We start from the raw sequence: 27,411 nt of genomic DNA, 5'->3' as shown, positions 1-27,411 counted from the left end.
CCCGGGGGCGGCGGGAGGAAGAGCCGCACCGAGCGGTCTCAGGCTGCCAGGGTTTCACCTGCCTGGACCAGCTGCACCCCTTGTGAGTCTGGCACTACAGGCAGGGTCCAGGTGTGCCAACACCCTTCGAAAGGACTCTTCTCAGCTATCCTTTCTCCATTCCCCATGGCGGGAGAGAAAACTGTGTCGGCATCCCATGCCGAGAACAGGACCCGAAGGAAACTCTTAGTTATACGTCAAGTTTGTCACCACCTTCCGAGCTTTGCAGGTCTAAGTGGTAACATCCCAAGTAAATGGAGCCTTCCCCGCCTTCCCGAGGGCACTCCCGCAGCCCCAGCTGACCAGCAGATGCTGGCAAATTCCACGGGCACACCCAGCTCGCCTGCTCTGTGGTTCTGGTGCCGTGCCGGGGACTGGAACCCCCTGCAGTTGTGGGACTCTCCTGCCCTCCCAGACACGCACGCTTCTCTCTCTCTCTTCTCCCCCGGGCTCTTTGCTGGCAACCCTCGGGACCCGAAGAAGCAGCTTTGCTTGGCCGTTGAGTTATTAGGGACAGAGGTTACTGAAGACAGAGGGAATACTTGAAAAGCTACTGGAAAATAGTTTCTAGCTCTTGGAGATGAAGCAGACACCATTGTCGTATACAACACTGGTTTAATTTGTGTCAGAAGTTCACGGGGACAGTGCTGGCTGATGACGCCTGCCGCGCCCCCCGTGCGGGGGCCTTGCAGCCATCCCCTGGGGCCGTCCCCTCCGCTTCCTTCCTCCTGTGTCCTCCTTCAGCCAGTAATAATAGTAACATCGGATGGTTACTGGTCTTCTGAGGGTTGGGGCCTGTACCTACATCCGTGAAAACCCTATGATGGTAGAGGCGGGCAGGGGCTGGGCACTGCGGGGAAACCACCTTCAGATTCTCTGACGATGCTCTCAATCAGGCAGGGGGTGCGGGGAATGTTGGGTTTGGTTTCTGGTCTCTCCAGGTGATCCAAGTCAGTGGAAACAAAAACGTCGCTGCCCAGAGATGCCTAAAATGCAGTGAACTAGGCAAAACTGGAAATTCTTTCCTCTGGGAACTCTAGAGGAGAGCTGCCATTTTCGGTCAACCCATTTATTTATACTGTCCCCCACCTTCCCCACCTTCTCTTCCAGACATGACCTAACACTCCATCTTCTAGGGTGGGTCAGGGTCTGCCTGCCACACACAGAGGCCCCTTCAGGGGAATTTTGGAATCCCCAATGCCTGTTACTAAATGACCCATACAGAGATATAACGTTTCTAAAAATATAATGCTAAATGGACTTCTCTGAAGTGTCTTTAAATATCTGTTCTTGGTCTGGGCCCCTCCAGAGCTTTCCCAAACAGCCTTCCCCTTGTTATTGGACCGTTTTCATTAACTATGCTTTCTTTAAAAAAAAAAAAAAAAAAAAAGATGTATATTCTTCATAACATGAAATTGACCCTTTTATCTGTTTTCGAGTGTACAGGTCAGTGGCATTAAGTACACGCACATTGTGGTACAACCACTGTGCGTCCTCAGAACGTTTTCATCATCTCAGACTGAAACTCTGTCCCCATTAAACCCTCATTCCCTACTTGCTCCTGCCCCAGCGCCTGGCAACCGCCCTTCTGCCTTCTGTCTCTATGAATTTGTCTCCTCTAGGTACCTCATCTAAGTGGAATCGTACAGTATTTGTATTTTGTGATGGGTTTATTTCAGTATAATGTCCTCGAGGCTCACCCATGTCGTAGCATGTGACAGAATTTCCTTCCTTTCTAAGGCTGAGTAATAGTCCACTGTCTGTATAGACCACGTTTCGTTTATCCATCATCCATCGACAGACACTTGGGTTGCTTCCACTTTTTGGTTATTGTAAAAAATGCTGCTAGGATCATGCATGTACAAGTACCTGTTTTAGTCCCTACTTTCTCTTTTGGGGGGCATATACCCAGAAGCGGAATTGCCGGATCAGATGGTAATGCAAAGTTCAACTTTTTGAGGAAACTTCGTACTGTTCTGCACAGCGGCTGTACCATTTTACACTCCCACCAACAGTGCACAAGGGTTCCAGTTTCTCCACATCCTTGCCAACACTGTTATGTTCCGGTTTTTCTCCTAATAGCATTGTAATGGGTGTGAAGTGGTGCCTCATTGTGGTTTTGATTTCCATTTCCCTAATGACGAATGGTATTGAACATCTTCTCACGTGCTTATTGGCCATTTGTAGCTTTTCTTTACAGCGATGTCTGTTCAAGCCCTTTGCCCATTTTTTAATCAGGTTGTTTGCATTTGTTGTGATGGCTGAGTTGTAGGAATTGTATTTATAGCTTGGATGTCAATCTCTTATTAGATATATGATTTGCAAAGGATTTTCCAGCAGCCTTTTCCCTGCATGGATAGAGTGACGCACACAGGTCTTTGTGAAGAAGTGCAGTCTGTCTCTTTTTCCTCTTGTTGCCCGTGTTCTTGGTGTCATGTCAATAGCTTTTTTTTTTAAAGGTCTTTCTTACGTGTCACCAAACAGGTATCCACAGAGCCAGGCCGCGTGTCCAAACCCAGACGTGCACACCACCACCAGCAGCGCCTCGACCCCTGTCCTGTTGATGGGGCTCCACCCCCACTTCCCCACCTCCCAGCCGTCGCCCCTGAAGCCCGCGCAGACCCAGCAGCAGCCTCCGTGCTTCCTGCAGGTGGGGCCAGGCTGCACCTGGGCGGGGGAGACAGGGCCGAGCCCCCAGCCCAGGCCTGACAGGCCCTCCCTCCCGGGCTTTCAGTAGGGCTCTGGTCCTCAGTATCAAAATAAGCCCCAGACAGATTTATAGTTGAATCTTCATAGTTTCTAAAGTTTATAATGCTCAAAGTTGGTAAAGTCTATGTATATACAGTGTGAGAAATTTAGAAGCAGCTCTTATGCCTCATGTGGTTATGTGCTAAAAAGGTCCGTTTTTTTTAAAGTAATTTCTATTATGGTGTCTGGAGTTTTTAGAGCAAATATCAGACACTGATTGCTATGTTTGTTGGACGTGTTAGTGTGTCTCATACAAATATAAAATTAAATCATGTTTAAAGATTCATCAAACTTCCTTTACATGAATGAGATGACGTTGCATGGAATTGGGGCTGTCCAGGAAAATGGGGGCATGTTTCCTTGTGGTCACTTCTTACTTCCAGCAAGTGCCACGTACACTGGAAAGAAGGAGGGGGAGTGCAAGTGGCTGGGGCTTCAGACGGGACAGAGTGTCTGCTGGGGCTCTGGCCTTCCCTCCCGCACCTGCCCGGGTGCCCCTTCCTGCCCCAGCCCGACCCTGTCATGTGGGGCCTCCTCCCCGGCCTTCAGCCCCTGACCGCACCCCACCCCCGGCTTGGGCCCCTTCAAAGCCAGAGGGGGCTGAGCAAGGTGACCGCGGTGCAGAGTCTTCCTTGAGGTCTAGAACGTAATTGAATTCCAGAGCTGCTCAGCTGTGGTATAGTGTTCAAATCTCCCTGACTCCAGGCCTAGTGGGAGTCAACTCAAGACGTCAGCTTCGCCTGTCCCGTCAGCCCGCAGGACCCCCGAGGGATCTGAGCTGGGAAATGATGGGCTGTGAGAAGGCAGGGAGCGTCTGTCTGGGGGCGAGTTAGAGGCCGCCCATATATTCCTTCATCGGGAGTGACAGACGCGTTGGCAGGGCTCGGGGTACAAAGGGCGCTCAGGGGCCTTGAGCGCAGGGGGACAGGGGACATCGCAGAGGGCGCCCAGGCCTGGGTCTGTGTGGGTGGAGCGCTGTGGCTAGGTGGCCTGGCGGTCCAGCGGTTACGACTCCGCGCTGCCACTGCCCGGGGCACAGGTTCAGCCCCTGCTCGGGGACTAAGATCCCCGCGTGACATGCTGCTGGCTTGGCCCAAAAAAGGGGGGTGGGTGCGGGGAGAGGCCCTGGTGGAGAAGGGACGGGGGCGGGGGGATGCTCCAAGTGGGGGACGGCTGAGTGGGGGCGGAGGGGACCGTGTTCCAGCAGGTGAGGCAGCCTGAGCCAGAGTGGGGGCACAGCCATGCCCGGGCGGCTTGGGAAGCAGGGCAGACCGGACTGCTTGGCGGAGGAGATTTCGTGGATGGGGACCGTGGGAGGCGAGATGGAAGGACCCAGAGTTAACGTTTTACCAGTTGAAGGTTCTGAGCCACAAATTAGGGTGCTTCCTGGTGGGTGCCGGCCAGTGATGGCATCCGGAAGTAGTTCTGGAATCAGGGGCCACCGCTGGAAAGTAGGCAGACGGCACGCAGGCTCGGATGCTGCCCCATCCATTATGTGTGTGTGGTCTCAGGTTCCAACATCCCAAAACCCACAGGCGACGTGGAGCACGTGCTCAGGAAACCGTTCCCCGGCAGCCTAGGCCCGGCCGCTGGGCCAGGAGGAACCCCTAGCGCTGGCAGAGAGCTGGGCTTCAGAATTCGCACCCTTCCGGCAGAGCCTCAGCTTCCTCTCTCCCAGCCTGGCGCTCCCCCAGGCCCCGGCCGGGAGGAGGGTCTTTATTCTGACCACATCACCGCCCCAGCCGTTCAGGGGAGGAGTCCCTGAAGCGCAGAAAGAGCCATTTCCTTTCTTTCCAGGTGCAGGCACCAACCTCTTTGCACAGTGACCGGCAGGACTCGCTCCGCCTCTCCACCTACTCGCAGCAGCCAGGGACCCTGGGCTACCCTCCTCCCGCACCCTCGCGCCCTCCCCGAAGGCTCGGCAGCCTGTCTGAGTCCTCAGGCCTCCAGCAGCTACCCCGGTAGTGCCCTGGCGCCTCAGTTGGGTCACATCAGCTTTAACCAATGGACGGTCGAGGGGGGGATGGCCAGGGAGTTGGGGAGAAGAGTTTAAAGGACACCCCGGCTTTCGTGCGCGCCGCATCCGTTTCAGAGTTCCTGAATGGTGACAACGTCTGAGCACAGCGGCCGGCCCGTGGAAGTGGGCAGGGACACTGGCCGTGTTTCCCTGTCCCTGCACTTTACGGCCACAGTCTACAGCCATACCTGGAAGGGACCGCGGTCCCCACGGGAGTGCATCACTTAGTTCACCTTAGGGACGGCTCATCTCGCTGCATCCGGCCCCCGCCCCTGGAGCGCCGCCGATCACTCCCACCGCTGTCCCCCGTGCGCACGTGCTCATTGGCCTGAGCTCTCTTGACTCTCTTTCCTCTGCGTTGGAGAAGCACCGGGTCAGGGGATTTGTTGAAGAGAGAGAATAAAGAGATGATTTTTTTCGTTATTTCTAGATGATTGCTTCTGTTTTAATTTGCACAGCTGCACAAGGAGATAACTTAGGCACCTTCCTTTCTTAAAAATACTGTCTCCTCTCATGACTTCATTTGGAGACCCCAGTAACAAAAACAGCCCCCCAGTCAGATGGCAAAGCTGGTGGTCAGTCCCAGGCTGCAGCGCCACACCCTCCGGCCTGACCCTAATGGAATAAGGCTTTTCACCCCACACCGTTCCGGTGGGGTTTGGTTTGGATCGGTTTGGTTTGGGGTGTTTTATTTGCCCCCGAATATAACACTGGACTGTTTCCTGTTTACTTCGGCGATTACAACCACGAAGGCGGACTCAAAGCAAAGCACAATCCCGTAGCTGACGTTCTGGAATTCTCGTTGAGGACTTGAGGACTGGGAAGGCCTTACCAGCCAGACGGGTCCGTGGAGCGGCAGGTCCCCAGGAAGCCCCATCACGTGCTGGCCCTTGGAATGAGAATGCTGCATCTTTCTATATATCTTTCCTGATGAGACCGAGGATTGGATTTCCCTTTTCAAAATGCACTTTGCTTTTTTTGTATGTTTTGTTATGTTGAGATGTTTCTAAAGAAAAGATTTTATGTAATTATAAGATGATGTGTAGTGAATTGTACAGCTGTTGTAATAAGGACCTATTTCTATATAAAATAAAATTGTATGGATCATGTGTAAATTATTTTGTATCTGAGACACCAGTTCCTTTCCCAAATATAAGAGGATAAAAGTTTTCTTGTGTATTTCTGTGAGTGGACATTTTGTAATAAATTAACAAATTTGTATGATTTCCTTTGGAGGCAGTTTCTGTCCCTTTTTCTAGATGCACGCATACATCTTTTCATCAATAAACTTTTTTTTTTTTAATTTCAAGATGTTTTTAAGGATCATCAAAGATACGGAAAAGGCGGGAGCCAGCAACAAGTAAGCCGGGTGATGACCTTAGGATTTTTGACTTCAACACGCGCTTCAGCCTGTCGGGACCCCGATCTTCATTTGAGAGATTGTGCCAGAAGAAAACAACAGTTCACTGTAGAAATGACAGCAAAACAAAGTGACAAAACCAGAAAAAGTTCCTGGAAACATCTCCACCTTAGAGACACAGGTAATCCACGGAGATGGCCAAGCTGTCATCCACCAAAGCAGGCACAGCCCATAGTTAAACTCACCTGGGCTGGAGTTGCACGGGCTCTGCCTGCTAGCACTTGCGCAGGGTTTGTGTGTCTGTGTGGGAGATGTGTGCCCACGTCATGTGGACGGGGGAGATACAGCAATAGCAGACAATCCCCCCCTTCCCCGTGAGGCTTCAGCACGCTGGAGTGAGGGTGCCCTGGCACACCGTGATTGAGAATCACTGACATGGCCATGCTCAGCAGAGCCCTTTCTACAAGCATTGGCCCAAGAGAGCTGAGTTCCTTTCCTTGCTCCATCACTGGAGTTCTGTGCTTCTACCTGCTTCCCTGCAAGATAGGGGAAACTCCTCTCTGTTCTCTGGCCAGGATCAGTTTTCAGTGGCATCAGAGGCTGCCAGGTAAATACATCAAAAGGAGTTTTATTATTCACACAACTGCAGTATTCCTGAAAACAGGTAAGTCTAAATATTTTGCATGTATTAGGATCATTTACTCTTTAAAGGAACCCTCGTTTTAAAACAAAAAGTCTCTGTGACACTGGATTACCTATTTTGTGATTTAACTGTTTTGTAAATTCAAAGGTTTACAGATCTGATTTTTCTGTAAAAGAATTTGTATTTTAATTGGCTGTCAGAATCTGCACTTCTGAGTAGAACAACTTTTTTAATGGAAACAGCGTATTTGTTTTCCTAGGATTTTCTAGCTGGAAGCCATTAGAAAAGGGTGGAGTATGTCACGCTATTAATTTAATTTAGTACTGCTTAAACCTTACACATGTTCAGAGTCTGGATAAACTCAGAAAACTCTTGTTGGGTAATAATTCTGTAAAGCCACATAGCATCAGGGGAAGTTTAACCCCTTAGCTTCTGATTCATTTAATTTTGCTCATTAAAAGACTGTTTTGCCATCCTGTTCTGTTTCGAGAAAAGCCATGACCTTTCTATTTGGAGAACTGTAACATCTTGGCTCTTGAGAAGTGACTGAAATGTGAACTCTGGAATACACCAAGTTTTAGAATATGTTAAACTAACTCAATTAAAATGTAGTATCTTCTGTCTCTAATGGCAACTAACGTCCATTAAATTAATTAAAAATTTTTGTTTATACAGGCAACACGGTGAACTGATCGACTGTGAGATCATTCTAAGTGATGACATGTTGGACTCTTGCCAAAATTATCTGGTAAAATGTGGGTGTTGGGTAGAAAATTGCTTCAGTTTCTCTCTTCACTCTATGGGAAGCCTGAAGGTTTTAAAGTCATCCCTTAATAACCTAGACAAATAACTAATTTGGATCCTCCAGAGACATGACATATGTGGCTTTTTGGACACAGACGTATGAATTTCATACTATGCCTATGTGCGACAGTACAAATGACAGCATACTTCTGTATGCATAACATGGTTGATTAATAGCTGAAATATACAGCCTTATGGTATCTGTGAAGCAGCTTTATTTTTCCGGGTGAAAAAAGCTCATCAGAAAGAAAAAAAAAATTTCCTGTAGGATTATTCCCTAACCAGCCAAGGTCCAGTTATGGGAGAAGCAGGGTAACCCAGCAGCACATTCACTGAAATAATACAGGCCTTAAAATATATACTCCAATATTGGGTTACCACTTTATACACACTTAAAAGGTCCTGAATTTAATTCAGTATGTGGCTCAACTTCCTTTAAAGCCATCTGCCGCTCCCGAAGTCCCCACCTCTTTCAGTGGAGCCACGACCCCACCCATCGACATAAACTGAAAAACTTTATCCTCCATGCTGGTAAATTCCTTTCTGTCAGAGGGGATTTTGTACGTGGAGAGACAGTCACCACTAACTAAGTCATTTAATGTCCAACTGACTAATCTTATAAATTCATCGATTAGAGCATTCTTTTAACCATTAAATAGTCAACATTTCCCTTATTGATCACATGCTACTTAAACAACAAATGAGTCAATATTTAGGAATTTACCCCCCAAATTTTCCCGATTATGAAAAGAGATTACAAATAACCCTTGTAAGAATTAAAATCTCAAGTCTGATACAGAAGCTTTGTTAAAAGTTCTAAAAGGATCCACAAAATAGAACTATATATATATATATATATATATATATATATATCTTTACATCAAAACTGGTTGCAAAATGTGAACATCACAGATTCAACGCGTCTGTATTTTACAACACGCTCATCCTCACACCTCAGCGCTCCAGTTTTAACAGACCGTTCTAGGGTTTCAATAACTCACCCAGTCAAGTTTTTACACCTCCCTAGGTTTAAGGATCTTATCATGCCCTCGCCCCCTCCAAAAGAGAACGCAATTTCTCATCAGCAGACTGAAGGTCCAGAGTTGTGAACCCGTGGGTGTGGCCTGGGGACGCGGGACTTGGCTCTGTAGTCTGTCAACTCCCACCCGACCTCCTGGCGTCAGGTTCCTCCCTTTTCATTCTCAAGGTACGTATCTTACATCAGGTGTTGGATAAAAGTGCTGCTTCTGTTGTTATTGGGCCATCTTGTGATAGAGCGAAAAACAGGTATTTCTTTAAGGTCGTGAAATCACATTGATTTCTCCAATATAATAGATTGTATATAGTATTTTACTCTCCCTTTCTTGAGGTGATTTTGTCAACTACTAACAGTCTCCTAAATTGATACCTCATATAGTCAGTTACAAACTGGCGATTTTGATTTCGAAACACTTCTTGTGCAGGCCTCTGCTCTGCCCCCCTCCTCGCCCCTAGCCCAGGTCCCGCTGCGGCTGATCGCGGCCCTCCACCCAACCCCGAGAGGCTCCCCGGTCCGGGCAGCGAGGACGCCCTTCTCGCGAGCCCGCTCTGCCCGACCGGAGCCCCTCCAGGGCGGCAGCCGCGTCAGTCATCTCCGGGCCTCCAGCCGGGAACACAGGGTCAGACACCGCTGGCCGAATCACTGAGCGAGTGGGAAAAACAGAAGAGCGACTTCCCTCTCCGCCACGCTCTCCTCCACCTGGGTACCAAGGTCCCGTTTCCTCTGAAGGGTAACACCGAAGGCGCAAGTCCCTCCCACACTCGTTCGCACGCAGGAGGCGGGGTCGCGCGGCAGGAAGCAGGCGCCGAGAGCGCGACGCCCCAGGTCCCGCGCCCGAGGCCCGCTAGATTTTCCTTCCCGGCGCGCGCCGCTTACGTCACAGCCTCGCCTCTTCCCTCCTCTCACCCGCCCCCTCCACCCGCCTCGAGGTGACCCGGAAGTAGTATTTGCGACCTTGCTTTCCTTCTCCCACAATCCCTCCCGGTCTTCCTTTCTAACCCCGGACGAGCAAGGTGAGTGTGTGCGCTCGGTGCCGGCTACAGGAATCCGGCGGCATCCTCGCCCCGGATTGTGTCGACTAGGACAGCGGGCGCTCTCCTCACCCGGCCCGGGGCCCCGCGTTCCGACGGTACGGGAATCTGCGCTGCATTTAAGGGCTCCCGGAGACTGGGAGAGAGAGTGGCCAAGCTTAGGGGAACCCGGGCCGCAGGGGTTTCCGGGGCGGGGGCACCTAAGGGGCGCGGATGCTTGGGCTGCGCGGGGTGGCCGGCTTGGCTTTGCCCAGACCTGGGGTTTCAGGGGCCTGGCCGGACCCTCTCCGAGGGCGGCTGCGTGAGGCCGGGCCGGGAGGGAGGACTTGGCTTGGGTTTGTCCCACTCGCTCTGAGCCTCCTTGTTGCCTGGGCTTAGATGGCTCCCGCGAAGAAGGGCGGCGAGAAGAAGAAGGGCCGGTCCGCCATCAACGAGGTGGTGACCAGAGAATACACCATCAACATTCACAAGCGCATCCATGGAGTGTGAGTACCCCTGTGGTCGTCGATGCCTTGCTGGTGGGGGATCCCGAGATGGCGGTCTGGTTGTCCCTGGGGTCAGTCTAGTCGTCTGGATGCTGTGTGGTCTAGAAATTACGCATTTGTTCAAAAGCTCGTCTGTATTCCGTGGACCCTGTTTAAGGCTTACGGGGGTTAAAGCGTAATGCTCAGAGGTTAATACCTAGACAAGATTAGGTTGCTGGGAGAGCCAACTTGGAGAAATACGGTAATGATAAAACCCTTTCACTCTGTTTCGCAGTTATACCTTGGCAGGCCTGAAGGGTGAAAGATGTGTATATGAGGGGAAGCAAGCTTCTTCGATGTGTCTAGGCCTTAGTAAAGGTAACCAGTTACCTAAAGCTGTGCCCGGCCCGGAATACGAACACTCCGCTGGGCTTCCTTTAGCTCGCTGACCTCCACAGATGCGTAGTGACATCGGTAAAGCTGTAGTGCCGCCGCGCAGCTGCTGGAGGGACCAGCAGAGAGCGTATCGGTGGGGTTATAGGGCAGTGTTCGTGCCGGCGACACCTGGCGGTTGTGGACGTGTGAGGTGCGAGCACACTGGGAACGTGCTGGTTCTTGGTTTTCGTCTCTGGGGTTTGGTTGTTTCCTGTTCTCAAGCTTACTTAGCGAGGCTTTCCCTTTTTTCTGCACATGGTAAGCACTAGCGATAATGGAGAGCAGACCTCTTGAATACTGTTGCTTGGGGTGTTCCTGATAGCACACGTTGCACCGCAGCATACTCTCTTGGGGCGCCGGTCCGTGGAGCAGAATTTCCTGCGCGTGCTCGGGCAGCCTCGTACCTGGACGGCGCATGTTGTGAGGGAGCTCAGCGTGCAGCAGCGTCCGCGTTGGGCCCGTGTGTGAGCCGAGGAGTGTCGTGTACGTGGGGTCTCGAGGCTTTTGGGTCAGAAGTCCCGTGCCCTTTTGTGCATAGATGCTGCTGGTAACCACGTTCTCTTCCCCTCACCCCTTCATTTGAGGGGCGCGCGTATATTCATTTGGGGAGCGTATTAGGCACTTACTGTGTCTGGGGCTCTGTGGATTCAACAGGGAAGCAGAGGGCCTGCCTTCCTAGTTTACTTAGTAGGGCAAGTTAGACAAGCATCCAGATACAAAATGGTGGAAAGTTGCAGGTGGAAAGTGAGTCACAAGGTGAAAGGGGTGGTGTTTTAGAGGCCACACAGTTAGCGGACATTCGAAGAGTGGGTGTGAGGCATTGTGGGTGGGCAGGTTTTTCAGGCATTTTGTGCTTTGTTATAAGAGCCCTAAGTGAAGACCCTCACGGAACTAAAACCTTCGGTCATACTTGATGGGCAGCAGTTGACAGTTCTTTGTTCATTCTTCGTTTTACTTCCCAAGTTCCCGCAGTGGTGGTTTTCGTGCTTCCGCGGCTGCTGCCCCTCCCCAGTCTAGTCTGTTGTTACTCACAGCCCGTCCTCTTAACGTTGAGTCCAGGGCTCAGCCCCTCTAACTATGCTTGGTAACAGCGACTAGCTTTAGGGCCTCGCGTATCCAGCTGCTATTAACCTGTATACTTGGGTGTTTAAATGGGTATCTCAAAAATTTTACATGGCCCCACACCAAACTCCTAGCGTCCATCTCCACCCCCGACCTTCCCATTTCCCTGTGGCCTTCTCGGCAAGTGAGTGTGTCTTCTTGGCTCGGCCTTCCCCAGTCTGATCGCACTGGTCCCACCAGCGTTCTCTTGATGGTTGCAGTTAGCGGCTCCAGCTCCTGCCTCCCTCTTCCAGCCCGACACCCGGGCTGTTCTCAAGGCCCCCACTGGCTTCCCATCTTAGCTCAGATGAGAAGCCAAAGTTCTTGCCATGATTCCACATGGGTTGGCCACTTTCTTTCCTAATCAAAGCAGGCAAGTACCTGATTCAAGCTCGCAGTTTGGTTTTAGTTTTACCTTTTTTCCCCTGCCGTGATGCTTTTTCTATTAGTAGATAAATGGTTGCCCTCGTCACCTTTGGGTCTGGACCTCAGTGTCTCAGTGGCCATCTTACTTGAAACCTGCAGCCCCCTTCCTTCTCTAATGCTCCCTTTTCCCTGGTTTATTTTTCTCTGTGGCGCTTGATACCATCTGACATACTCCATGTGTCAACTGCGAAGGCTACGTGGGAAACGGGCTTTTGTCTGTTAAACCTAACTGCTGTTCTCTCTAGTGCCTTGTATTTCTAGGTGGTTAAATATTGAAGTGAACCTTGCTTGATGGATTCAAGGAGGCTGGTGAGGGGTAGAGCAGAGGGAGCAAGGGGGACGTGGTAACTGACATGGCTCCTTCTGACATTCACAGTCCTGGGGCGGGGGAGGACACCCTTTAAGCTTCCGTCTCTGCCCGACTTGGAATAACCTTTGCTTATCCAAATGCTTGACCATTTCAGCCGGTAGTAAACTTTGGCTTTTTCACGTTTTGTATTTAACTGAAAGCATGAAATTCAAAGGAATTTATTTATCCTCATCAAACAACAGGTTAATGGTGCCTAACACATGCCGAGAGATCCGGAGCATTAACTGTTGCCCTCATCGTGTTTCTTGAGAGGGAATTGGTACATTTCAGGCCCCTGCTCTTTAAGCATAGACCAAGTTAATAATGAACCGTTAAATCCGATGTCTTAAGATGTGGCAAATAATTTAATAATGTTTTGACCCGAGGACACGGTATTTACTTCTGTGTTCTTTATGTTCAAGCATATTCTAACATCATTCTTAGATTATACTCTCCCTGGCAGATGGTATTAGACCTTGGGGGTGTTTTTGTTTTATCAGGAAAGGGTTGGCCAGTGTGTATATTAGCATCTCTTAAGGATCGTATACAGAGTCCTTGCTCTACGTGACTGAAAGTAGATTGTGTGTCTTCTGTGTCCCAAGTATTATAGTAGTTGCTGGGCATTACATAGTGGTGGAGGAAAGAATTGTTCCTGCCCTGTTCAAGGTTTAGTTTAGATTTGTTTTATGAAAATAGGACATGGTATATTGTGTATTTCATTTAATTTTGTACTTAATTGATTATGTTTGAATCTCAGGGGTTTCAAGAAGCGTGCCCCTCGGGCACTCAAAGAAATACGGAAATTTGCCATGAAGGAGATGGGAACTCCAGATGTACGCATTGACACCAGGCTCAACAAGGCTGTCTGGGCCAAAGGAATAAGGTACTCAAGTTGTCTGTGTTATAAGATGAACTTTCACAATTCCACTAGCTAATGCACGTGGAGGTATAAATAACTGACTCAGAGAGTGGGGTAGTATCTGCAGAGAAGCCCTTTGAACTGAGACCCAAACGACGTAGGAGCCAGCAGTGTGAGGGTCAGGTAAGAGCATCATGCAAAGCGAGAACAAACTTCAGTGACTTGGGGACAGAGGTGGGTGAAGGTGGAGCAGGTTGTACGGCTTGAGAACAGTGGGGATGGAGAGTTAGGCAGGGGACAGATCTTGTAGGTGGTGGCACAGAGTTTGGATTTCTGTCTGGACGACTGGGAAGCCGCTGGAGCAGAGTTGCTGGGGGACGGGGGCGTTTTGGTTGTCAGTAGTGGGGGGTGGTCACGGGCCAAAGATTCTGCTAAACGTGGTACCGCGCACAAGGCAGGCTACCCACACACACGCAAAAGCAAGTATCCAGCCCAAGTATCAGTAGTGCCGAGGTTAAGACCTGCTTATAAGCAGGGGGCTGGTTTTGCTGTGGAGGACGGTGGAAGTGGGACCGGCCACGGGGCGTGGAGCTGGCGGGGACTAGGTGATGTGTAAGATGGGGGGGGCGGGGGGTGTCGTGTAACATTGGGGTCCGAGGCGGTGACAGGGACCTGAGATTCAGCCCTGCAGTAGGCTGGCATTGGTGCCTGTGAGCTCCCTTGAGATAGGGGAGGAGTGGTATGGCACGAGCCGAGAGAAGTTTCAGGACACCTTCTGTCCTTGGATCAAGAAAAGGTGGGGATGCAGTCACTTGCAATGCTGCTGAGAGGTTGGCCGAGCCCGGAGGAGGAGCTGTGTGGGAGGGGGGTAGCTGAACCTTCAACAGTTGCACGTGCTCGGTATAGCCTGCAGGGTCAGTGCTGCCCCAGCGTGGCAGTGGTGGCTGCCTACTGACACTATTACGTCCTGACACCAGCGTTCTCTCTTTTTCAGGAATGTCCCATACCGTATCCGTGTGCGGTTGTCCAGAAAACGGAACGAGGATGAAGATTCACCAAACAAGCTCTATACGTTGGTTACCTATGTACCTGTCACCACTTTCAAAAGTAAGTTCTACTTCATCCCACAAAGCTGTTAGTTTAAGTCCTCAGCCTTTTTGTAACCTGAATTCATTTGTTCAAATACTGTGCACCCATATCCCTGGCATCCTTCCAGTAGGGATATAAGCTACAGGCATAATCGGTAAACCTTTTTTAAATTGTGTCATGGTGTGGGAAAATGCAGAAGGATACAGAATAGGTCTTGTTATCTGGGTTGTGAAAGGTCACGTGGAATAGTAACATTTACCTAAACCCTTGAAGAAAAGGTTCTTGGGGTGTGAAAGTATGGGACAGGGTGTGTGGGTGTGGAAGGTGACGGGCTGTCTTCTTTTGCAGATCTACAGACAGTTAATGTGGATGAGAACTAACTGCTGATTATCCAATAAAGTTACAGAGCTGCCTTCGCATCTTGATTTTCCTTTTCTAGTTGCAGGTAAAATAGGCTTGTCTGTCTATTTATTTTAAAGCAGTTCCCAGTTACAGGAGCGTTTGGAGAGTGTTTCCTAACTGCTGTGCCTGGGCCCCTTCTCCCCATTCCCTGGAGTTTCTGGATATTTGCACAGGGCCTAGGCAGGTGTTCTAAGGTGCTTTTGAAATGCATCCTGGCTTGGTAATGGCTGTTCAGGTGGTTGGGACACTGGGGGTATGATGTTAATGCTTTTACAGGTGTGTTTTGTGAATTCTAAGATAACATTTTTCCAGGCACTGGCATGTAGAACTTAATTGCCACTTTTAACATGCTAAAATGGTACACTTTGGATACTCTTAGATTTAATGAAGTATGTACAGTTCCTTTTTAGCTCACTTACTTGTGGTGGCCCCGTGAGGTGTTTTTAGTCCTGGTTTACATGGAGTTAAAAGCTCAGGGGTAACCTTTCTTAAAAGGTTGCTAACAGAGTCTGCTAAATTCGGCCTGAAAGCAGGGTGTTGCAGGGATCATATTTCATCAGTGCTTGTACCACTGATACGAATAAAATGCCAGAAAGAGGTCCCCTTTTGAAGCCCTGGTGATGACAGTAGTGGGTTGGGGGCTACCTGCAGTGTAGTGTACTATCCGCCGGGAACATGGTGGGCAGAGGGACCTCCAGGTTATCCATTCACTGGCGCAGTCCAGACCTCAGACGCTGAAATAAGTAAAGATAGATATAAACAGACCAAGTCAATACAAAAATTTCTTATTAAAAAAACTTGGAGGCCAACATTGAAAGCGTGGTTTGTACACATTTTTTGGAAGGACACAAAGTGAATACAACAAATATATTAAAATGGTTTCAATTACCAGCATTGAAACGAAATTAGTGCAAAAAAGCCAAATACAATTGCACAGATAGTGGCTCTTAAATCTTGAAAGTGAACTTGATTCTCAATCCCGCCCACATGAAGTGAAGGATGAGTGCTTGGGCTTTTCTCCTCTCTGGGTTAGTATCATACATTTGACTTTCTTATATTCCATCTGAGAACAAAATACTAGCATCACAGCAGAAGTGCCCTTTACAGCAAATCTGGTAACAGTGAAGTTGCAAGTCATAGCATCAAGGGAACTGATGTGAGACACTCTAGCAATGACAGTGTCCAACTGAATTCTCTTAAAGAACAGATAGGAACGCTGGAAGGTTGCATCAGTTCCCCACCCCCCCACCCCCTGCCACAGTTGTGGCTGTCAGGTTGCTTATCCAGATGCCCAGCTTGTAAAGTGTACTCACAATGAACTAGACAAACCTAGATTTATGGGCTGACAACCCACAAACCTGGACTGTGCTTTGGTATGGAGACTCGTCTCAAGCCAACCGCTGTCCTGCTACGGGCTACTCAGCTTGAGTTCAGGCTGTGATTGGCGGTTCATTTCACAAGTTTTGAGGCTGTACTGATTGATCTTGGCATTTTCAAGTTTGGATTTAATGTCCAGTGGCTTTTCAAAAAAGTTGACTAGTGACTGTTCAGTCAGAAGTGAAGCTAAAATATGTTCAAGGGAGACAGTCCAGTCCCCTTGTGCCGCTTCAGGAAATGCCTGGGACTCTCGGGGGCTCTTCCCATTGTGGGTGTCTACAAACACGGAGTCCTGCTCAGGAGAAGGAACCGGAGCCTGCGGCTCCTCCCCTGCTTCCTGGGAGCAGCTTCCAGAGCTGCTGCCCCGCTGCCCCACTTCCCCGATCTGCAGCAGCAAAGTGGTTACCGTGGCAATGGCTTGATACAAATCATTTTCTTCTGGATCTTCGTGGAACATACTGTACAGTGTTTTACAGAACTGGATAAATTCTCTCTGGAATTGAGAAAAAATAAGTCTGCATGTAGCAGCGTAACAAGAATAGAAGCATATCGTGGGCTTTTTTCAAACTTAATACCTAGTTCTTTGGAAAAAAACCACATAGTACTTTTTGAAGGCAGAAAATAAGAGGTATTCTCTGCCCTTCCATCATACTGAAGACACACCATTAATAGTCCAGGGGATTTCAGCACACGTGTAGACTTGTTGCTGTCTATACGGAAGTGTTGGACCCTTTAACCCAGCAAGACAACTGATGTATTCAAAAGCTGTGCACAGAGATTTGTTCATAAGGACGTTTAGGCTAGGGTTTATTATAGCAAAAGGTTGGAAACAGCCTAAATGTTAAGATTGAATGAGATTATGATTTGGTAATCTGCTGGGAATGCCAAGCAGCAACTGAAGGCCATTAAATGAAGTAGAACAGTGATGCCTGATGCCTTGTCAAGCTTCACACATGCTCCTGCCCAAACAGAACCTTTATGTCGTGTGATAGAGGTACCGCAGGTGGAACTTAGCTGTGCAGTTACTCCAGGAACACGAAAAGGGTTGAGCTACTAATTTAGTGTTTAATGACCTGCGAGAAACATCCCTGATTGTTAACTGAGGTATGACTGACAACACTGAGATTTAACTGACCTTATATCCAAAGAGTAGAATATTTGAAAGCAACTCAACAGAGTTGAGCAACGCTTTGTTTTGTGGGAAAGACAAAACAAAACAAAACAATGCTGCTAAAGGGGTTTGAGTCCTATAATAAAGGGACGTTTTCAACTTGAGGCCTTATCAGGACAGTATAATACGTAGTCAGTGATTTTCAGGAAACCAGAAGGAGTACACTATTACATGAAGAATGCTGTATACACGTTCCCCCAAATAGCTTCCATCACTCGAGGGCATAAATCTGCATCACAACCTGGTAAATGAATTTGGTATAAAAACTTCAGGGACTCCCCTGGCGGTCCAGTGCAGGAAGTCCCTGAAGAGACTCCACACTCCCAATGCAGGGGGCCCAGGTTCGATCCCTGGTCAGGGAACCAGATTCCACGTGCCACAACGAAGATCCCACGTGCAGCCAATTTTTTAAAATTCTCTTATTAAAAGTAAAAAAAAAAAAACAAACTTCAAAGAATGAAGTGTGTGGCAGCCTCCTGAAGAGCTCTGGGTATCTGGACAGCTGAATGGATCACAGTTTAAACGTTTCCCATTTAAACCTCACAGTGTTCAGCTCCCAGAAGTTATAAAGGCCTTTCTTTGATGATAGCTCTGGAGGTAACGGGGGAGGGGGTGCAGCTGCATTAAAAAGCCTACGTCTGAACCGGTCGCTCGGCAAAATGGTGAACCCTCTGCACAGAATACAGTCCATACCTGGCTCATTTTGGGCAACTCCTTCTCCGTCTTGTCTTTCTCTTTGGCTAAATCTTTAATCATCTGCTTCAGCTGTTTCTGATAATCAACTGCATCACCTTGAGACAAAGGAGACAATATACACTTTAGTCTAAGTAAGTTCCCTGAGAGCAGAAGGAAACTAGGCAGAAAGGAATGGTGAGGGGAGGAGGAATTCCACTAAGCAAGTGCCGTATATACAAACTGAAAAGCAGAGACCAGAAGTCTTGCTTTACAGAAAGTGGCCACAAATAGATGACGGTGGCCGAGTTACCTCTTGCTACAAGGGGAGCCCTGAAAGACGAAGAGGAATAAAGTGGTGGGGGCGTTGAAGGCAGTTTGGAAGGTTTCTGGCCTCTGAAAGCAGTGGTCTCGGTGTTAACTCCCAGGCGGGAGGGAATAGATTAGTCTGCTTCTAAGAAGAGCCGTGAAATCCGTTGCCCTTAACCATTGCAGTGGTGTACCTGACGGAAGATAATGAAAAGAGGTATGTACCATTGGACTTGCCAAAAACCAGGGGTCTTGACGTCGACAACAGAGGATTCTTCAATGGTGACTGGCTGTCTCGGTCATTTTCAGTGAGTGCTTTTAAAAAATAAAATAAAAATTTTTTAAAATTAAATTGAGGAAATTGTGTCTTAACCAAAACTGACAGTAATTTAGCTTTTGAGGTAAGAAAACTAAAGGTGAAGCTAGGAGCCCCAGCCTGATGGCCGCAGGGTCTTCCCAGGGTCTGTGAACCCTGTGTACTTCAAGAAAACATCACACACCAGTAACGCCTTTTCCCAGATGTCTGTAGATGTAATGATACACAGGTTCACAGGACAATGCTGATACTGACCTAGAAAAGTGTATGCGTGGTAAAATCCCATTTTGTCAAACTAAATGTAAGTATATACATGCACACATGGAATTCTAGAAATAAATACACTTAGATTTCTGGATGGTGAATTAACAAGTAATTGCTTTAAACTGAGGGGGTTTTTTTTCCAGTAATTAGCACATACTGCTATACTTATATAACTTCTAACAAAAACTGAAAAAAGCTTAAGTGAAAGCATGTTACCATTATGAGTGTTCTTGAAATATACAAAAATACAATTACATCAGAACCCTCACACACTGCTGGTGGGAATATAGAATGGTATAGCCATTTTGGAAAGGTCTTGTGGATCATCAAAAAGGTGCCATTTCTACCCAGAAATTCCACTCCTGGGTATATATCAAAGGGAAATGAAAACACATCCACTCAGAACCTGTACACAAATGTTCACAGCAGTTCCAAAGAGCCAAAAAAGTGAAAACAAACCCAAATGTTCATCAAGTGATGACTGAATAAATTGGGGGATGCCCACCGGAGTGTCACTTCGGCTGTAATAAAAGGAGTAAGCGCCGACATGCCACACCACGGGCGAGCCCTGAAGACATACTAAGAGAAAGCAGCGAGACACAAAAGGGCACGTACAGCATGACTTCATATGGTATGAAAAGTCCAGAACAGGCGTACCTACAGACAGGAGGCAGGGGCGGGAAACGTGTGGATCGGGGACAAGAGCTAAAGGGCACAGGCTTGCTTTTTGGTGCGAAAATGTTCTAAAATTGTGATGGTGGTTGTGTAACTGGATATACTAAAAAACATTAGACTGTACACCTTGAAATGTATGGTATGTGGATTACAGATCAGTAAAGCTGTTACCAAAATTATAAAAGGGATTGCAGATGAAGGATCCTCATTTTTAAAAGGTTGAAACTTAATAGCCATTCACAGAGTAAATCGAAGGCAAAATTCTGTCGTGATCCAACAAATATCCACAAGATGGCACCAAAGCCTTGATTAATCTACCCTCCTTCCTACTTGGGAAGCAGGTTCCTGGGGTTTGGAAGGTGGGAGGCTGTTTGGGGTGGTATCTTTTGTTTTTTCTGTTGGTCCTTCTTTTTTTTAACAAAGTTATTGAGTCGTTTTTTTCCAACTTCACCCAAAACATTGTATTAGGTGGCACATGTGAGAATCCACTCAAACTGAATAGGAGGAAAATTACAAACCCTGGATGGCACGTGGGGCAGTCACGATAGAAATGGCTTCCCAAGTAATAGCCGCTAGGATGTCTAGCGGATACTGGGTCCCTATCCTCAAAGAGCTCAGCGTATCAAACAGAAACATGTACACAAGTCACTCTAAGAAGATGCTCTAACAGAAGAACCAATACACACAAATATCATGAGAGCACAGAGAGGAACGATTAATTCAAGGGGTGGGTGAGTGTCCAGAAAGGAGCCAGGTCAAGTGCCAACAGTGACAAGGAGCCAGAAAGGCCAGCCAACCTCTCTCCAGTCCCTGCACACAGAAAGCACCAGCATCCGGACTGGACACGGGACAGTGGAGTCTTGGCGCTCACTGGGAAACACTCATGCTGCTATCTATTCCTACCAGAAATGTAAGATACAGTGCATAAGGAAAAACAGTAAACACTGAGCGTATACCACCTTTAAAAATGTACTTTCAACCTTTTAAAATGAGATATTTGAGCTTTTATAAATGTAACATTTTTACATTCCAATATATGTGTAATTCATAATTCAAGACTGTAAGTGGATTGAGAGACAGTTCTATTAAAGCTTTCACCGTGTCTCACTTCAAATTCTGCACGTGTTAAAACTGGATGAAGGATCTGTATTTGGTTATCTTGAAGCTCCCAATCTCACATGTCTGTGTGACTGGTGGGTAAGTACATTGCTTCAATAGACACAAGCACGACACCCTCCTGACGGCTTCAGGCACTTTCATTAGTTGGTGCACATCCTCATTCCCTGTAACACTGTCGTCATCACCGCTACCTCAGCACTTTCTAAATGGGATGCTTGTGGAGGGAAAAAGCCAGTTCCACTGAAAGTTGCTTCTCTCTGGCAGAAGAGTACATGGACTGCTTTCAACACAATTTGGCCTTCACACAGTTGACACCAGTCATCAAAATAATACCATTTTCCAATATGTTTTCTTCTTGGAAAAGCCATACAGTGCCCCCCTTCTACCCCTCCATGTAGGCTAGAAACAGCAATCAATTTCTAAGGGAACAGACTTGCATTTGGATTAATTAGGAATTCCAGGATAACCAAGTCATTGATAGGAAAACCAAACAAAGTATCCAACTTGTGTCTCATATCTACTATAAGAAAATCACCTGAGCTGCAGCAAGTACTGGATGCTGGGACCATAAATCCCATTTTAGTGGCTTAACAATTTGGACGACACTAGGGATCTTAAGCACCTAGCTTTTCTCTTTTAAAAAGCTCAGTGCAATCTTTAAATTTCACAAAACATTTCTCAGGAGGTTTATATACTACACTTTTCATATTTTGCAAAACCCTCAAGTGACATTTTCAACTCAGGATCCCGATACAAAGAACAGACTTTCATCTAGCCTAAGCTGTCTTTCACCAAATCAAATGTGCCTGGTATCACTTCTGATGTAGCTGACGTCAGTACTACCTAAGTTATTAGATGTAAACTATCATTTTTGGATCCTGTGATAAGTTAACCTTTGTTCGAACATTATTAGATTCAGCATTTTAAGAACGTCAGTTAATGTGGATCCAGACCAGCAGGGACACCTTTTGGGGAGCTGCTCTGCAAGTCCAACAACGTATTTCCTGAATCCCAGAGTTTCCAGGAGGAGCAGAACTGTGCTAGCAGCTCCACCCACAGTGTGCTGTCTTTACAGGAAGCCTCCAATGCCTCATTTGTTTGTGTTAATTTACCAATTCTGATGTGTCATTCTTGGTAGCTTGTTTTGATGCTTCTTCCTAATGAACCTAATGTTCTTCCAGGAAATGGTCTTCTGGATGTCCAATTAGTGTAATTAGCTGAGTGAAATGACGAATACTTACAGATTTAGCAATTTTCAGTGAAAACTCCTGATTCAGTAATCTTCTAGAATACTGTTCATCCCTCCATCACCTAATTTGGTATCAAATCATCTGGAATATTTCTCTTCTATTTGCTAAACAGTGTTGTAGTCACCATGGAGCCAATGAACTGAGCTCTTCAAAACCTGTGAGGCCTTGGGCTTAGGGCTTCTTTGCTTCCCGAGATGCATCACCTTTGTAAGTGATCTGACAAAGCCCTCTGCCTCCTGTTCGACCCTGCAGAGTTCCAGCGCTCTCTGCACAAGGCGGGTGTTTGAGGCCAGAGGCTGGTGTGCTTCGTTTGGTTTTCCACCTCCCATCAGGGAAATAAGACATCACTCTTTGGGCACACAAATTCAAACCTGTAATCCTCAGTATACTTCCTAATTAGTGAGTTAAGCTTTTTTCCCCACTAGTGTGTTTGTTCCACCTTTAATCAAAATGTTATTCATGAGGGTGGAAAGTAAATATTTGTTAAAATTAAATCTATTTAAATGAAAAGTGCCTAAATGTATTGTGGATCTTCATGGCCCTGTCAAATTGATGCATTTAAATAGAGGTTTTAGGTTGTCTGCATTCTTAAGACTTTTTTTTTAACTGCATCAAAAATTCAAATATTAAATATAGGTAAGTAAGGGAATGTAAATTGCTAGACTCACTATGGAGGTTCCTTAACCTAAAACTAGAGTTACCACATGATCCAGCAGTCCTACCCTTGGCATATATATCTGGAAAAGACAAAAATTATAATTCGAAAAGATACATGCGACCCCAACGTTCACAGCAGCACTATTTACAATAGCCAAGAAGACATGGAAGTAACCTAGATGTCCATCAGTAGATGAATGGATAAAGAAGATGTGGTGTGTATGTGTGTGTGTACACACACACGCACTGGAATATTAGCCATAAAGAAGAATGAAATACCATTTGCAGCAACATGGATGGACCTAGAGATGATCATACTAAGTGAAGTAAGTCAGAGAAAGACAGATATGATATCACTTATATGTGGAATCTCAAAAGATAATACAAATGAACTTATTTATAAAACAGAAACAGACTCACAGACATAGAAGACAAACCTATGGTTCCAAAAGGGAAAGGAGGGGGAGGGATGAATTGAGATTTCGGGATTAACAGATACACACCACTACAGTATATATAAAATAGATAAACAATGATTTACTGTAGAGCGCAGGGAACCGTATTCAGTATCTTGCAATAACCTATAATGGAAAAGAATCTGAAAAAGAGTGCGCGTGTGCAAATTAAGTGAAAAAACAAAACTCAATGAAAGGCAAGGAACTTTCTGATGCTCAACCGTCTGTACTAAAGCAATGAGTCCGTGAGAAAGCAGAGTGGGAGCTGCGTGTGGCCGTGTGGCTGCCGGAGGGTGTTTCCGTAAGCATCACGTGCACGACAGATGCCAACTCCGTCATGGCTGAGCTCAGGAAGTGTACTCAGGGAGCCCACAAGTAACGTCCACACGCATTTTCAACTTCCGTATAGGTGTGGGTTTTAAAAGCCACCTGGATCTTGTGCACCTGGAAACCTCACAGCTCGCCACCTCCCCAGGGTCCCTTGTTAGAAAGTTCTATCAGAGAAACCGTCCAACACCAGAACCGTGGGGTCCAGAGACCCTCTGGGATTCCTAATCTACCTCTGTCAGTTTCAGAGATCCAAGGAATACCTTAAGGGAAATGCCAAGCCTGATCTCACAGGTTTCAAAACTACTTCCTTTGTGTCCGGTTACCACTGCTTAAATTTGGAGGAAGCACGGTCTTAACACGCTGGACAAATGACACGTTCCTTCAAAACCAGTAGCTGGGGCTGCCGAGGAGCCAGAAACCGTGTCACGTCAGCACAAAACCAGGTCACAGAGCTTGAACCTACTCAGATTGGGGGGATGGGGGCAATCCAAGATGGCAGCATAGAAAGTTCCTGGACCCACCTCCCCCCATGGACTCACCAAAACTACAGCTACATATAGAACGAGCGCTGCTGAAAAAGAACAGCAGTAGCCGAGCAGCTTCTCCACAACAAGAGGCAAAAGGGCCACACGGAGATGGGTAGGAGAGGCAGACACAGAGTCTCACCAAAATCCCCACCCCCGGCCAGGCGACCCTCAACAGGGAGGAGTCTCAAAGGTCCAGAGCTATTCCCTGAGGAGCGAGAGGTTTGAGCCTCACACCAGGCACCCCAGACCTTGGGATCAGCGCCAGAGAAACGAGGCCCCCAAACTGTCTGGCTTGGAAACCAAGGGGGGCTTATGTCCCAGGGACCTGGGGAGTATAGGGATCTGAGATACTCCTTCTGAGGGTCTCACTGGTCCTAGGACCCAGCGCAGAGGCAGCAGTTTAAGAAGTGCCTGGACTGCATGTGAAGGAGACCCATTTGCTAATCTTTTTTTTAGCGGTACGCGGGCCTCTCACTGCTGTGGCCTCTCCCATTGCGGAGCACAGGCTCTGGACGTGCAGGCTCAGCGGCCATGGCTCACGGGCCCAGCCGCTCCGTGGCATGTGGGATCCTCCCGGACCGGGGCACGGACCCGTGTCCCCTGCATCGGCAGACGGACTCCCAAGCACTGCGCCACCAGGGAAACCCCCCATTTGCTAATCTTAAAGCTTCTGCTGGAGGGGCAGAGACAGGTGGGACTTCCTTTGGGAATGAAGCACCATTTTTCCCTTTGTTCACTCTACCTATACCTTGCTAGTGGAGGTGGGCGCACAGTCTCACTGAAGTCACAGGAGTGCCCCACCCCAGGGCTCTTCACCTGCATCACTAAAGCTGCAGGTGTGTCCCATACTCAACCCTCTCTCCTGCAGCCTTGCAAAAGCCAGCAGATGAACGTGGTCCACACAGGGGCTATCCGTTGATCCCCTGGCCCGGGAGGGCATGAGTTCTGAGGCCCCCACAGGACTGTAACAATCAGAAAGACGGTTCTGGGAAGGCTACCACACCCAGGGCACTGCACAGACAACAGACTGGAACACACCCCCAGCCCACCTGCACAAAAGGGCCCATTTACTTGTCCTAGAGCTTCAACTTGAGGGACGGGCTTAGATTTGCCACACACCTAGAGGCTACAGAGGCGCACCTGGAATGTAGGCAGGGAGGCATAACCCTTGCACCCTCTCTTAGCCTCACCACAGCTCGCTGGTACCTTCCAAGGGGCTTATACACTCATCTGAAGTCCTGATTTTTGTAACTGTTGCCTGGGGAGCACCTCCAGGTCTCCTGGTCTGGAGGTCAGCACAGTTTACAATTACAGTCCCATGGGACTCTCCCACAGCCCAGAGGATTCCAAATACAATGAACCCAAAGAGACACACACCAAGACACACTATAACTAAAATGATAAAAGTTACAGATAAAGAGAGAATCTTAAAAGCAGCAAGAGAAAAACAACTTGTTATGCACCATGGAACCCCCCCATAAGACTATCAGCTGATTTTTCAACAGAAACTACAGGCCAGAAGGGAGTGGCACAATGCATTCAAAGTGCTAAAAGGAAAAAACTTCCAACCAAGAATACTCTACCCAGCAAGGTTAATCAGAATTGAAGGAGATCGGGCTTCCCTGGTGGCACAGTGGTTGAGACTGGTCCAGGAAGATCCCACATGCCACGGAGCAACTAAGCCCATGTGTTGCAGCTACTGCACCTGCGCTCTAGAGCCCACAAGCCACAACTACTGAGCCCGCACACCACAACTACTGAAGCTTGCATGCCTAGAGCCCATGCTCCGTGACAAGAGAAGCCACCACAATGAGAAGCCCGCGCACCGCAATGAAGAGTAGCCCCCACTCGCCGCAACTAGAGAAAGCCCACGCACAGCAACGAAGACCCAATGCAGCCAAAAAATAAATAAAATAAACATAGATAAATACAAAGGAAAGAACATTTGAATAGTCCTATGTCAACTGAAATGAATTTTAAAAAAAGAAAACAATTGAAGGAAAGATAAAAGAGTTTTCAAACAAGCAAAAGCTAAAGGCGTTTATCACCACTGAACCAGCCTTACAGGAATGTTAAATGGACTTCTTTAAGAGAAAAAGAAAAACCCCTAGCTAGCAACAAGAAAACATGAAAGTCAAAATGTCACTGATAAAGGCAATATAAAGGTAAAGCTAGATCAACCACTTACAAAGCTAATATAAAGGTTAAAAGACAAAAGGATTGGGTTGGCCAAAAAGTTCGTTTGGAGTTTTCTGCAACATCTTTCAGAAGAACCTGAATGAACTTTTTGGCCAAACCAATAGTACAATTAACTACACCAGATTTGATTAAGGGATATACAAAATAGAAATATGTAAAATATCACATCAAAAACAAAACGTAGGAGGAGGGAATAAAAATACAGTTTTTAGAATACACTTAAGTTGCTATCAACTTAAAATAGACTGTTATATATATAGGCTGTCATATAGTGAACCTTGTGATTAACTACATAGCAAAAACCTACACAAAAGATAATGAGAAAGGAATCTAAATATAACACTGAGGAATGTCATCAAACCACAAGGGAAGCGAAAAAAGAGAAAAACAGAGGAACTACAAAAAGCAATTAACAAAATAGCAATAAGTGTATACCTCTCAACAATTACTTTAAGTGTAAATAGACTAAATTCTCCAATCAAAAGACAGAGTGGCGGAACAGATGAAAAACCAAGACTCATCTACATGCTGCCTACAAGAGACTCACTTCAGATGGAAGGACACAAACTGAAAGTGAAGGGATGGAAAAGACAGTCCCTGCAAATGAAAGCAAAAAGAAATCTGGGGTGGCTGTACTTTTATTGGGCAAAATAGACTTTAAAACAAAAACTGTAAAAAAAGACAAAGAAGAGCATTACATATTGATAAAAGGATCAATCCAACAAGAAGATATAACATTTGTAAATATTTATACACCCAAGAGAGGCACACCTAAATAAATAAAGCAAATATTAACTGACCTAAAGGGATAAATTGACAGCAATACAGTACTAGTAGGGGACTTTAAGACCCCACTTACATTAATGGATAGAACATCCAGACAGAAAATCAATAATGAAGCATCAGCCCTAAACCACATATATATTCAAAACATTCCACCCAAAAGTAGCAGAATACACATTCTCAAGTGCACAAGGAACATTCTCCAAGATAAATCGCATGTTAGGCCACAAAACAAGTCTCAATAAATTTAAGAAGACTGAAATCATATCAAGCATCTTTTCTAAACACAACAGTATGAAACTAGAAATCAATTGCTGGAAAACTGGAAAAATCACAAATTATGTGAAGATTCAACAACATGCTACTGAACAACCAATGGGTCAACAAAGAAATCAAAGAGGAAAACAAAAAATACCTTGAGACAAATAAAAATAGAAATTCCAAACTCTATAGGATGCAGCAAAAGCAGTTCTAAGAGGGAAATTAATAGCGATAAATGAA

The 27,411-nt window shown here is 47.0% G+C and overlaps 3 protein-coding genes across 5 annotated transcripts in view; 2 read left to right on the top strand and 1 right to left on the bottom strand.

Annotated features, from left to right (window-relative positions):
- Positions 1 to 4,752, top strand: part of NPAS2 (neuronal PAS domain protein 2) — a 71,909-nt gene extending 67,157 nt beyond the window's left edge. The window contains exons 19-20 of the mRNA XM_065891595.1: positions 2,524 to 2,689; positions 4,585 to 4,752. Of these exons, the coding sequence (XP_065747667.1) occupies positions 2,524 to 2,689; positions 4,585 to 4,752 (334 nt within the window). The remainder of the gene's footprint in view (positions 1 to 2,523; positions 2,690 to 4,584) is intronic.
- Positions 4,753 to 9,625: 4,873 nt separating this feature from the next.
- RPL31 (ribosomal protein L31) lies at positions 9,626 to 14,817 on the top strand. Of its 2 annotated transcripts, XM_065891109.1 has the most exons (5): positions 9,626 to 9,658; positions 10,060 to 10,166; positions 13,214 to 13,339; positions 14,310 to 14,422; positions 14,753 to 14,817. In XM_065891109.1, exons 2-5 carry the CDS (start codon positions 10,060 to 10,062, stop codon positions 14,782 to 14,784), a joined length of 378 nt encoding a protein of 125 aa, XP_065747181.1. In that variant the 5' UTR covers positions 9,626 to 9,658; the 3' UTR covers positions 14,785 to 14,817. The 2 variants fall into 2 exon arrangements, with proteins under 2 accessions (XP_065747181.1, XP_065747180.1); XM_065891108.1 differs by lacking the exon at positions 9,626 to 9,658.
- An 809-nt stretch (positions 14,818 to 15,626) lies between these two features.
- TBC1D8 (TBC1 domain family member 8) overlaps positions 15,627 to 27,411 on the bottom strand; it is a 123,456-nt gene continuing 111,671 nt past the window's right edge. For both annotated transcript variants that reach the window (XM_065890718.1, XM_065890719.1), the window contains exons 18-20: positions 18,561 to 18,650; positions 18,048 to 18,145; positions 15,627 to 16,676 (exon numbers count right to left, since the gene is read on the bottom strand). In XM_065890718.1, the coding sequence (XP_065746790.1) occupies positions 16,215 to 16,676; positions 18,048 to 18,145; positions 18,561 to 18,650 (650 nt within the window). In that variant the 3' untranslated portion in view covers positions 15,627 to 16,214. The remainder of the gene's footprint in view (positions 16,677 to 18,047; positions 18,146 to 18,560; positions 18,651 to 27,411) is intronic.

Source organism: Phocoena phocoena, chromosome 14, assembly GCF_963924675.1.
Source record: "Phocoena phocoena chromosome 14, mPhoPho1.1, whole genome shotgun sequence".
Classification (NCBI taxonomy): domain Eukaryota; kingdom Metazoa; phylum Chordata; class Mammalia; order Artiodactyla; family Phocoenidae; genus Phocoena; species Phocoena phocoena.
Note: the sequence above shows the minus strand (reverse complement) of the source record. Positions and strands in the feature narration are given on the sequence as shown.

What these genes read in the sequence shown, in the direction of transcription:
- RPL31 (XM_065891109.1), top strand. Translation starts at nt 10,060, where the DNA reads ATGGCTCCCGCGAAGAAGGGCGGCGAGAAGAAGAAGGGCCGGTCCGCC. An exon ending in GTCTGGGCCAAAGGAATAAG is followed by an intron (nt 13,340 to 14,309) that starts GTACTCAAGTTG and finishes TCTCTTTTTCAG; the next exon opens with GAATGTCCCATACCGTATCC. An exon ending in ACCTGTCACCACTTTCAAAA is followed by an intron (nt 14,423 to 14,752) that starts GTAAGTTCTACT and finishes CTTCTTTTGCAG; the next exon opens with ATCTACAGACAGTTAATGTG.